The sequence below is a fragment of the Rhopilema esculentum genome, unplaced genomic scaffold (assembly GCF_057945365.1).
Source record: "Rhopilema esculentum isolate cy_ngs unplaced genomic scaffold, ASM5794536v1 HiC_scaffold_37, whole genome shotgun sequence".
In the NCBI taxonomy this organism is placed as follows: domain Eukaryota; kingdom Metazoa; phylum Cnidaria; class Scyphozoa; order Rhizostomeae; family Rhizostomatidae; genus Rhopilema; species Rhopilema esculentum.
The window spans coordinates 477587-491077 of NW_028300848.1; the positions used below are offsets into that span (position 1 = coordinate 477587).

The 13491-nt window shown below is 35.2% G+C and overlaps 1 protein-coding gene across 8 annotated transcripts in view; it reads right to left on the bottom strand.

Moving 5' to 3' along the window:
• Positions 1 to 12021, bottom strand: part of LOC135684164 (uncharacterized) — a 52684-nt gene extending 40663 nt beyond the window's left edge. For 3 of the 8 annotated variants that reach the window (XM_089115928.1, XM_089115927.1, XM_089115926.1), the window contains exon 1: positions 764 to 1883. In XM_089115928.1, coding sequence (XP_088972054.1) covers positions 764 to 857 — 94 coding nt within the window. In that variant the 5' untranslated portion in view covers positions 858 to 1883. Of the gene's footprint in view, positions 1 to 763; positions 6677 to 11575 lie in introns of those variants that run through there. The other 5 variants (XM_089115921.1, XM_089115923.1, XM_089115925.1 and 2 more) reach the window with 5 other exon arrangements.
• Between the last annotated feature and the right edge of the window lie 1470 nt (positions 12022 to 13491).

The following is a 13491-nucleotide window of genomic DNA, read 5'->3' on the forward strand; positions in this document are numbered from 1 at the left end:
AGCTGTAAACAATTGCAAATTTAGTTTTGCAAGCACTTGCAAGCGAAATCAAAAACAGCTTATCAATGAAACCAAACCCTGTACCGAGCCAATAAACATGAGGCTACTGAAATTTGATTGCATGTTGAGAGCTGCATCCTTTTGCAAATCTAAAACTCCGATTGGCAAGATGAATTTCGTTTCATTTGGAATTTTTCGATATTGCAAAACCTTAGCAAAGAGTCTGATGCAGTCATATCAAGGTGAATTTTGTAGATTGTATGGCCTTATAAAAATGCCATCAAAGATCGATTTAAAAACGATTCCTAGAGATCCGATAGTACTTGAAATATTTGATAACAGGACCTCCTAAGTGGAAGAAAATCTGGGAATTTTTTTAGACACATTTCAAACAGAAAACTATTGGGTATAGTGATATTGTGAAAATATTATTCAAATATCATAATAAGGACCAAAAACATTTTGCAGGATATGAGCTGAGGGACTGAACAATGAATCACATATTTACTCTTTTTGTTTCTAAGAGAATTTCCTAAAAAAGAAAGGATTTCCACTGGCTTTGTTCAGTAAGAGCGATATGATAGACAATCACGTCGTTTTAGATGTAACCGTACAGAAACACCGCATGGGGAAAGTTGATAAAACCTTGGAGTAGGCCAGTCAGGTCTTGACTCTCCACCATGAAACCTCCATCTTTGATGACGGCGCTGTTGGCGTAGAAATGAATATGCAAAAATCTGAAAAAATTTGCAGAACTACATACCTCCAGTGTGCAAAAAGTTCACGATCAAAACTGCAATCAGCAATGCGACTAGCGGAGGAGTGAATCCGTGCGAGAATATATGTCTTTGCAACATGAGGAAGCCAATAGATTAATAATATCACATGGCCAGATCTTCTTTATTGGTTAGTCGAAAATTTCGAATATCAATACATAGGGTTAAGGCGATCTGTGACGCCTTGGTCGTTTTAGGCGTCCACAGATTTGCAAGAAGATTGTTCCAAAATGCATACAAACTGCATGAGCAATCAGAGATTGGTTATCCGCTGTGATCGCTGGTCTTGCTTAGCTTTCTATTGTTACCAAAGACTACCCAAAATCAATCTAACTGAGCCGAATCACTCTGCTGTTTCGCATCGCTACACCGAGAGTGATATCAGATCTGAGCTATGCTGGTTTTCGCCCTTTCAAGTTAAGTAATTAGGTACAGGGCACTGTAGGTCGCTGCTAAATCACGGGCCCAGAACCCAGTCACCCGTGTGATAGCGCAGTCAAAGCTATACGCTACGGTTACGCGGTTTTGATACGGGTTGATAGGCCTTGATTCATGCAATGCATTCATTCCTTGATTTGTATGCGACTCTTGAGTGCACAAGTTCTGACCCTCTCTACGCGACATTGCGACATTCGCGATCTAATTTGGCTGCTCCCTTAATGAGAAAAAAACTAATTTGGAAACATTTGAATTATCTTTCAAAATCCCATTCAACCACTACTGCCAGTTATATTGATACCTGTTATTGCCTTACAATTTTCAGAGATAAAAAATCCAAACAACCACACACAAAAACATTTTCTTTCTTCTAATCTCGTGGTAATCTTCTTCAGCATTATACGCCTACTTGCCACAACATAATTGCTATGAAGAAAAGAGGCCAAGGAACTCACGCAAGAAAACTTCGGCATCTTGTGGGTCGTATACTATACAAACTAAGCAGTTGTATACGGGACTTCTTTGTCATAGTGGTTGGCGCTCGAATAAGCGCACTCTTCTTTACTGAATATTTCAAAATTTTGACAGCTTCAAAAGATCCCGGGTCTTTTGAGGACAATAGATTTTTCAATTCTTTTCTCAATAGGCAGCCAAAGTTATGATTCTTATCAAATCTCCTTAAAAATGAAAACATTCTAGAGCCAAATTTTAATTCTATAATTCAGGTTATTAGAACTTATACAAATTTAAAGGTGGGAGGCAGCAACTTGACTCCCCTTTCTATGTTACATTTGCCATTTAAAATTCAAATCTTTCATTAATCTCTTTGGAATTGGAACTTGTACACGTATTCCTTCCGCATGTACATCGTTGAATATTCTTCTTTCCTTTTGCAGTGGGCAGTCTTCTTCGAGCTCATCACCTTCACTGCCATACTAAAACAAACCTCATCGTATGACCAGTTTTGGAATCAATGCAGAAAACGCCTTTTTACCAACAGGAAACGCTAATTTTATCCAAAGGGAATGCCTATGACTAACTTGGAAAATTGGCAGTTTGAAAATCATAGGATTACATCACAGAAAGTACGCTGTCAAAATGTTACCCCTCCCCCAATAGAAGAAATACAAACTCGATCCTGTCGAGAACTGGGGGGACGTGTCCCCCCAGTCCCCCTAGTGGCGCCGCTACTGTTTGGAATTCTTTTGAATGACCTTGTCTCCCTCTACAATTTTCTGTTAACTGCGTTTATCTCTCAAGACAAGACGTTCTAGCACCATCAATGTCATTAATGTTGGTCAATATAAGAAGGTCTGGGCAAAATTTGCTAACTCGGTCAACCTAGTTAATCTAATCGTACTCTTTATTGGAACAAAAGTTTACTCCATTTATGCAATTAATAAGATTGGTCCTACCTCTCTCCATCTTTCCGTACTTCTCCGAAGGTGCAAAAATGTCTCTCTGGAGAGAAACACATTAAAAAAACTAGCCAGAACACAGCTAGGACCAAGAGAAATAGAAAACGGGAACCAGGAGTGGTAAAGAGCCGTCTCATATTAATATCTCAGAAGCAATATTTTTTACTTACTTGCCACTAACAAGAAAAAGGTTCTATTCCATTCCTTTCTCCGTTCTGCTTTCCTCTTAGCAAGCCTGAATATAATGTTTGCTTTGCTTCCAACTCAAGAATGGCATAAGAATGAAATAAAACCATGAAGCTTTTCAGAGTATATTACATGCTCTTCAAAGACACGAATCTAAGTCATATTCCAAGCGCTAAATTTTACATGATAATAAAAAAGTTCTATTTGGCTACCTTTAAAGAAGGCGACTTTTGTAAACCAACCAATCATTACCTCCAATAACTCAAATGATAGGGTTGAATGAAGTTTAGACTGGCAAAAATTTCATTTACAAATGACTACAAGTGGATAAATTGACGCTTTCTGGATATTTGCTACAGATGTAAAATTTCAAATAGTGGGATGTCTATAAGCGTCAAAGTGTTAAAAGATAAAAGATTTCATATCTATAAGGTATCTATAAGAGTTAAAAGCGTCATAGACTCTGTTGTCAGTGAAAAAACCACGACATAGTTTGCTTGCAATAGCACGAAGCTTTGATTATAACAAGAAATTGATTGGAGGTATAAACAAAATGAATCACACTGCGGCACCATTGTTATCTTGCATGCAAGATCTTGAAAGCTGGAACCCTGAAATTTGTTTGTAGTTCGGGAAGAGCATTTTAAATTGGGATTCATGTATCATTGTTCACCTGCTCATTCGATATAATTGCAATCTGATAAGCTGCTTTGCTCAAGCCTGCACAGCTTTTGGAATTTGAATAACACTGCTAAGCGTTTCTACCTAGTACTATCTATTAATAATCTTCAGCTTTTTAATATTTCTAGGGCTTCTTCATTTTGTTTTGAACAAAGAACTTAGACGATTTATTAGACAACAGGCTAACGTAGAAACTACATGACGCAATGTCAACTGACATCGATCCCTATAACCAATTTTACATTATTCATTAATCCTCGGCTCTCTATTACCGTAGAAAAGGTAATATCAAAGTATATTGGTTGGAAGACAGTTAAGTTAAAAACGCTTGGCGAATCTGTTAGGCCCTTGTGATGATGAAAATCATCAACTGTGTATAGGTACACGTGGGCTATGCATCGATCTTATTGGGTCAATGATACTACGAATACACTAATTAATATTATTAGTATTGAATCGCTAGCGAAAACCCTAAATAAAAACCTGTACCCATCTATTTATTACTGGTTATACGCGCAATACAGATGACATGAAAAAACCATTCGGTACTAGTATGGATCTGCCATTGCACATGGATATTGCAAGGGTCTTTTGTTTCAACCGGCCATTTGAAAATTATATTTCAGTCTCTATCCAGAAACCTACGGGGAGCCATAAAAATTAAACCCAGGTACAGTTACTACATAAACCAACAGACGTAGGGAAAAAGGAATAATCTAGACGTGACATATTTCTACACTAGCAAAGTCAATAACATTAATATAGTTTGCTACTATTACTATTCGTAATACTAAAATATTATAACGGATGATTGCCGATAGATGCTTGCGTTAGCCAAAATAAGGATAAAAATGTCAAGTGTGATAATGATAAGAGACATCAATGATGATTTTAATCATAAATGAATCACGATATAATTAAACATCTAAAACTGGAAGCATTGGCATCAGAAGTATAAAAGAATAAAACACAACACGTCGAGAGGTGTACCTTGCTCGCCAGCTTTATAAGGCCCTACAAAATGCTGGTATCTTTATCTAGCTAGCTCATTGCAATCCTTGCAAGTTTCGCTATCTTCACGTTTAATTTGACAATGAGATATTCTTATCATTGCTATCTTCCTTGAGAATATTACAAGTCTAGTAGCCTTATCCAAGTTCTGATAAAAGCGTCTAGTAATGGGGTTCCTTGTACGACTCGCGAAATTGTAGAGCAAGCTTTTTGTAAAAGATATTTCAAACAAAGAAACATCAAAGCTAAGAAAGTGATTTTCACCTTATTGATGAGGAAAAATTGGAAATCAAAGAGCAATATTCCTGATAAAGATACATCTCCTGTGTTTCCTTGATTTGATTAACCAAGTGTATAACGATTCAATGAAAAGAGCTGATTCCCAGGGCATGGTTTTCATTGAACCCCGCACCGGAGCAAAGTTTACCAAATCACTGGTTTGAATCATTGAAGATCGTTGGTTTGGTTAACACGATTTGTTTATCATATTATTTAACCGTAGCTTTCAGCTATTCGCCAGGAAATTAAGTTGCAATTCGCTAATAAGCATCAAATGGACAGCGTTAGAATCCAGATTATCAACATGAAAAATTCGAATATATGAAGAGCTGTATGAAAGTGGAAATCTGAAGCTACTTTAAAGGAAGTAGTAACCATTCTTTGAAATTTCATTGATTAAATATTGAAATAAATGTAGTATCTAACCACAAAGTGACAGTATAACTTTGAATTTCAATTTTCAATACGGTTGCCTACCAGGTAACAACATTCGTGAATATTTTGTAAATGATAGATTGGTTTTGCCTTTATTTACCTTTCTAGCCAACATCGACGAACTAACCTTGGATATTATATTTCATTTAGAAATGCACTTGACATGAAACTTTCAAATATATACATGCTATCTTGAATCATTTACAATTATCTAAAATATTACTCCTTTTATTGGTTCAATTAACTAACGATGGGTCAACAGAGAAAGTAGATTGCTTCGAACACAAGCAGATGGAAATTCTGAAAATTTTAACAACAATCACAATTCCGATTGCCTTTTTACATTTTTTCAAAGAAAACTGTCTCAAAAGAAGAAATTGTTGAAATCGAAAGTATAAAGAATATTATAGTTTTCTGCATCATTCCAACTTATCCGAAACTTTTCATTTAATTTTTAAGCATTTTTGTTAGAAATGTTGTAGAAATTACACTCTTTCGCATCAAGCTTAAATTTGGTTGTTGAAAATAACCAAATTTTCTATGAAATTATTACATTTTATTAAGGAGAAAATAAATAAAAATGTACAGAAGTTTTTCTTAAATAATTTATTGTACTGTAATGTATCATACTTTTTACTGATAAATCACACAATATTGCATTTAATTTTTTGCTATCTTTTTTATTCTTCTAATTATTTGATTACATTTTTGACCATTGAAAAAAATTTGCTATCCTGCAAACATTTTATTTCATTTACAGTTTTCTCTTGTCATAATTATTTGACTGAGTGCCTGCCCCCTTTTTTGAGTACAGCCATCAAATGCCTGTTACATTTGAAATATACAATATGGTATTTGCCTTACAGAAACATTGCAATTCTCTAGATTTTGGAATCAAAGGTATTAAAAAAATTGTTAGTAATTTCTTTTTTCTATTGCATGTTAACTATAAAACATGAATTAAAAATCATAATGCATGGACCTAAGAGTCAATTCTAGTCTCTGTTAAAGAAAGGAAGTGTCCATGGTACCGGATCAAAATCAAATTTTACCCGTTAGGATCAAGGGGAGTGTCTAGGTCCAATCTATTGAATAGTGGGTGAGCCGGTCTAAAATTGCTAAGGAGATTGAAAATTTGCTTACAAAGTATTCCTAAAAAGCAAAACTTTTTATTTCCGAGTCACACCACCTTGGAACATCTCTCTTGATAAAGCTGTGCAAGTAATGTTTTTTAACAAGGGCAACCTCAATTATGTAATGCAACAAAAATTGCATTCCAAAGATTGCATTTCTATAAACTTTTGTGTTGGTATTGAACTATAATATAAGCTTAAATCTTCTCACATCATATAATTATGAAAACTAGAGCCCAGTTATACAAAATGACAAAAATTACCTTGCTGTCTGGAAAGCTTCTGAAACCAACACCCATGCTATCCTGTCTTGAAATTTCTAGTGGAGAATCAATTTCAATAAGGATTTTCCATAGACAGAAATTGATAAAATTTCAGAAAAAATTACTTTAATTGCACTTCAAACATAAGCAAACAAGCAAATACAATGAAACATGACATTAAAGGAGACTATGACAATTTAGGTCTAGAGATTGACATTCTATTTCCATATTCAGATAAATCTCCCCAACCCTCAGGTAAAAAAAACCTTTCTCAGATACTTATTAAACTAAGATACCCTTAGAAATGGTTTAGCAATAATTTTTGTTCAAGACCAATAATCAGACATGCATAAATATTTTACCATTTGGAAGCACAGGTGAAATGTAATCTGAAATTCTATGAAGCGGGCCCACAGACAAATTCTCCTCAAAATACATACAAAGAAGTAGAATTTCTGAAATTTTCTGACAAATTTTGAGCTTTGGGGGGGGGGGAAGGGGGCTGTGTCTCCCAAACATCCAAAGGCATTGTAAATTTTTTTTCTATCAAAATCTGTTACCAACCAAAATTTTCATTTACTATGGAAAATCTTAGTAAAGTTCAAGGAAGATTCATTGATCTGTAAAAGTCAACGCTTTATATATATTTGATTTTGTTAGCTCTTTTTCTTAGTAAATGCTGAAGGTAAGTGCCATGCGGTAGAGGCTTCAATTGGGTGCTAAAAATAGCACTAAAAAGGGACACTATCTTGAAGTAAGCCACAGCCATTATACTCTTTTTAAAATTTCTCCAGACCTACCAAGTGCTAATTTTGATCCCCCTCCCTGCCTCCCCCATTCATCAATGTTTTAGATTTTGTATTTTGTAGAAGCAAACAAGTTGCACCACCAGTAGATTTTAATATTCACTATCAAACAGTACGAGAAACCTTCTTGAGAAAATTGATCTGTTATTGGTTATCAATTATTTCATATTGTATTCTTGAAGCACTATTAATGGTTTGTAAATTCTAGTAGCCTTATCCAACATATATTTTTGCCTTTCAATTTATATTTTTTAAAATGCATTTCCTAAATGCCATTTGTTACCATACCCCTTTATCATAGGCATAGGGAAGGCTAAACTTTTAAGGGGGGGGGGGGACTTAGCTTCCTGCCTTAATAATTTTGCTTCATTGAGATAAAGTTGCCAGATATTCAATACATTTTGCTTGATTGAGAGGGCTGCAGCCCCCAGCCCCTATGTCTCCTGTGCTTATGCCATTTATCTATGGACATGACACAATAAAGAGGGTACTTCAAGCAAGCAACAAAGAAAAGCTTTGTTAATTTCTTCTTCTGAAAGGAAAACGGTATCACAACCCTGGGAAACCGACAACAGTCATTGAATATTCAAGCCTCCAGTAAGAGTAAGTACTGCCCATTACAACCATTGACATTTTTTGCTCTATTATTCTAATTGTGGTGATTGTTAATGGGAATTAATTGTAGAGTATTGATAAAATGTTGTATTGAAAATGGATTGATGAAGATGGAAATAAATTGGACAATAAAACTTTTAAAATCCATGGTGGAGTACATCCTCTTACCTGAGTACATATTGAGTATATTCTCAATATATCTATTCTTTATAAGAAACCTTGCAAAGTATGTGAACGAGTTTTTTAGCCAGTTCCGTAACCCAAAAACCCGATTTCACTTAATCTACCATCCCCATTTAATAAAGCTCCAATCAACATTTCTTGAGTACACAGGTAATCCACAAGATATTTTGCAGAAACACAAACTTTTTCTTGAAACTAACAAAACTTAACAATCAAAAGATAAATTTTTATTTTGTGTGCCAAAAGTAAAATGTTTATAAAGTGTAATCATATAACTACAAAGAAACTAAAAGGTGCGTGCAAGCTACACAAATCAAAATAAAAAATGCAAGTTCGATAACAAAACATCACGAAATTTTCTAATCTCTTTTAAAAACCAGAGATTAAAACAGATTTTGTTTGGCTTTGAAAATATGAATCTAATCTTGAAGAAGAGTTTTAAGAATGCGAGACAGAAGGTATAGAGGAAGGTGCCTATCATATCAGTGTGGTTGGGGAAAAGTGGTGTAGCGAGGCCTAAATAAATGGTTGAGCTGGTAAATTACCCGCTACTTGATTGACCAAACCTAAAACTGACAATTGGAGAAAATTTATCGATAAATTTTTATTAACAGTAATAAATGACACAATATAGAAATTATACCGTCATATATACTTGCTTGATCGTCACGCCATTTTCAGCCATTTGTTTTCCTTTCGAACGTTTGGCGGGTTACCAGCCTCGATCCAATATAAACCTCTAGCGCTTCCATTAATCTACAAGCGCCATGGGCGCTAAATGTCTAACTCGGGTCAAGCCGCGTACTTTCGAGTGAGTCGAACTTTTATTACTTCTGCTCAGGGACGAAAACAAGTGGCTAATTTTGGAGGGGCGTGGAAGGATGAAAATTCCAACTTTATTTGTGAAATTTTTCATTCCACCTGCGAATCTACTGTACCTACCAAATAGATATTTGGAAATAGCCCTTACTCCGTATTGCTAGTTTCTTTATAATCACTGACATTTTATTCAAAATAATTAGCGTAAGGCATAAAAACCTGAATCTCTAAATTTGGATTAACATGACACAAGCATTTAAACTTACTGTAAGAAGTCTTTTTCTGATTTGCCCATTTTAAAGCTTTTTGATGCAGATCGATTTTATCTAAAATATATTTTTCACGATATAGAAGCATCCAGGAATTTAGCCCCTTATCTTTTTCTTCTTGATCGAAGGAAACTATTAGCAATTTTCAGAGGGCCAAATGTCTTTTCGTTCTTTACAATCAAAATTATGATTTGCGAGCAAGTGCATATGCCCGATTCGTCGTAAAATAAAACACCCTTCTTTGATCAAATACCTCTGCTGCAGCTTTTGCAATGTTTTCTTGATTCTCAGAAGCTTTGTCGTAGCAATTTATGTTAATGAATAAAGGACATTTACGAACAGCAGGGGAAGCGTTGAGAATTTTTAGTATTGAGCAGTTTTCCATTTTTTATTGGATCAACTACTCGCAATTCTCTTAAAAAAAACTCCCACTTTAATGTTTTCTGATCAATATAGCTATTATTATTCCAAACTGTTAAGTTTCAAGTTTCTTATTCGAAAATCCATTTTGCGTGTTCTTAATTTTGTTAACCTCAACTCCCGTCAGAAAGGAAGCAAACGGCGCAATTGTGCAATTTGGATCCAGTGGAGACGGGGCTTCACAATAGAAAACGATTAGTGGATGGGTCCGCTCCAGCCTGTGAATTTTAACAAGGTTTAAACTTTTTACATTTAAAATCCCACAATTCTTAAAATATGAAATTCCGAAGTTTGGTCTTGAGAAAAAATCCAAGTCAATCGTTAAGTTTTCCAACGGTAACTGATTTTTCCAAACTTTGGGGGGGGGCGTTACGCCCGCCACGCCCCCTATTATTTACGTGCCTGCTTCTGCTATTTTGAAAAATGGCAAAATTTGAAAAAGCAATAAGCTACCTTGAATATGCTTGTGCTTTTAAAGACTCATTGCTAACAATGGGCCTTTGCGAGCGTGGCGACGTTCCAAACAATGGCAGTAAACTGTCTTCAATGGCAGTAAATTGATTTCAGACTGTCTAAAAATGCATTATGGGATGCTTGCGTAGCGCAATGGCTCATTGTTAGCAATGAGTCTTTAAGGATGGCAGTCTCTATCTATTTCTAAGGCAGGGTCCCTTTAAAATGTATTGCAAACTAAATATTCAATTCAAAAAAAAAATTTCGATATTGAAATGATGCATAAAACAGCATAATGTTCTAAAAATTTCACTATTGTGTAAGATCACACAAATATGTTTTATGTTTTGTACGCTGTAATAAAAAGACAACATAAGGGATTTGCGTTTCACTCTGAGGGATAAAGGATTTTCAATAATATATAGTACTCTTTAGGACGGAATTTGGTTTGAAAATTCCTTGCAATCATTTCAGTTAACTAAAAGGATATTTGTGTTGTTGTACAAAAACTCTAATAGTGATCGAAAATTGCATTGACTAGCAGAACTGATTAGGTACACTTCACAATAACGCTCGCATTTTTTATTGACCCATTTCAATCCACAAGTGGGTATATATAGATATATTACCTAACCTGGAACTTTCAATCAATATTCTGATGTTTTCAACTCTTGGCGAAAAGCTTAAGTATGTTTTAAATTTTGGCTGTTTCAAAGCCATTGCTGACGTTTGTACCACCAAAAAATGTTCAATCAAGCCCAGACAAAACTAAATACATTTTGTCGTTCAAAAATATATAGTTTTTAACAACTTTTAGCAAAAGAGAGCTTTAAGAATTCTCAGTTGAACACACGTGGTACTGGAACACTATTGCGTAGTTTGTTAAAACAAACCAAATCAAGAAAAAACTGCATGAACCTAATGTTTGAAAATAACAGCAAAGCCTTTCAAATTGAGTTTAATTCAGCAAATATGAGTGTGTTGCTTTTCTGTCTGGGTGACTGTTACTTAGCAAATAAGATTTACGGAAAAAATTAAAGTTGGAAAGAAGAAATACTATTACCAGCTAACTGAGAACAGGCGGAAAGGGGCCAATAGCTGTAGCCCCTAAATGGGCCTGATTGTTTTTTCTAATGCTATAGAAAACGACATATGCTTGTTAGTATGAACAAGTTCCAAAAACTTTCAATAGGTTTTTTTACCATCTCAATTTATGTTACAACAAGTGATATTGAATTGGCGACTTTTTACCTTCATCTTAGCTCCAAACCACTACAACATCGAAAGTGAAACAGCGGACCCATTTCGTTTCGGCCCAAGTTTGGACGAAAAGGAAGTTTTTTGAAGACACATAAAAAAGTTCTTTACTACACATAAAACAAACATTTACCTGAAGTATACCAAACTTTGAGGCTGCTTCTCTCTTATTGGGCATCATCAAAGGGCATTGTTTGAAGCTGCGACAAATAAAAAAGAAATCCCATTTCTCTCATCTATTTCTTCATCTCTTCAACTGAACCATCTTGCTATCTTGCTATGATTGAAGCTAGAAAAGTTCTCTGCTTCAAAACTGTGTCTGATGATTTTTAACTTCCTGTTTGGAAAGAAGAAGCTGCTGGCGGTAAGTATTCTCTGCTCTAACATTGCACGTTGTTTGATTTCTGACAATTGCATAAAAAAGACCATTTCTGTGAGCATAGTTATCATGCACGTGTAACCAATAATATCGCGCAAAGTATGGCAGTTTTATTGGTAGCCCATTTTCACGAGATTTAACACTTCAGTGTGGCTAAGAAGCTCTCGTGCTTACATAAACACCCAATTTTGGCTGTATAGTAAATTAACCTTTCCTAAACTGTCTAATTAACTGCCATTTTTGATTAAAGAAAACAAAGAAAATGTCATTGGGTCAGGTTGAATCATAATTTAGCTATTCATAAAACCCACCAGGCCATGCCCAACACAATAGCTTTTCGTATGAAAGGCCTTGAGCAATTAGCTTGAAACAGCAAACAAGCCATTCAGTAATTGACTAGGGCACAACAATGGTGACCTTCACAACCTGCTCTGTACCAGCACCTGCTTTGCATCAGACATGTTTTAGGTAAATTGCAAATCACAAACATAGTTTGCCAAATTAGCAACAGTAGCATTTCTTAATGGTATTTATAAGTAAGTTCTCCTTGCGGATTTTATAAGACGTCCTTTTTACAGCTCTATTTGCTGGATCGTTTAAGGGTTGTCATCGATGGGATACAACTATGGTTAGGTCTTGTTGCATTTCCAGATCATTCAAAGCTTGTCTTTGGGCATTGTGTATTCAAAATGTATACTTCCCTAGCATTGACAAAGACTTTCGCTTAATACATCCAGGCAAGTTTTCTCTTAAATGCGGGAAGGAAGGTCGATTGTAATCGCAGCTGATATGAATGAAATTATAAGAAATGCTCAAAAACATACCACAAGTTTGCTGCAATGCCTCAAAATAATTTATTCGATCTACTGAAACATTACAAAATCTTTGTTTGGTTTTAAACACACCTTTGAAGGATGCAGTTGCTAAGTACCAATTCATGTATTGATATGATAAATGATATTACTCTCGTGCACGGGTGCATTCCATGTCAACTGTACGCCGATGGTCCACCGGGGCATTTGTTCAGGTACGCCGAAAATATAAAAGCAGTTGTTAAAACAATAAACATTATTGCGCCAGACAAAGAAGCCCTTATTTTACGCTAACTATGTACATGGCTTCATGTTTAGCATGCCTACTAACAAAAATTTTAAGTACGCCAAAAAATCTTTCATTGGTTTGCACGCCGAACGCCGAAAAAAACCTGGGTGTACGCCGAAGATCTTCGGGCCTAAGTACATGGAATGCACCCTGGCTCTCGTATAGACACAAGCCCCAGGCCTACCATAAACGCTAACAAAGTCTAAACTGTCCAATATTTTCCAAGTTAAAAACACTAGCTCGCCCTCAATGCTTGAAATAAATGCATTGGATTGCCTTTAATTGTCCAGATTTAATGTAAGCTAATTGTTGCAACATAGCGATAGGAAGTAAAAAGAGCAACAATTGCTCAGTGCGAGGAAAACAATAAAGATATTTACTCGTTAATAAACTTCAAACAATTGAAACTTTATATCTCTTGAATTATATATAGAGTGTCCAATTCGAACAGATAACTAGGAATTGATTTTAAAAAACCCCTTTCTTTAAAAAAGATTGAGCTTCAGCTTGCTTTTACTTTGATTCAAGATTTTATTCAGAAATAGAAAAATTATAACATAAAACATCTT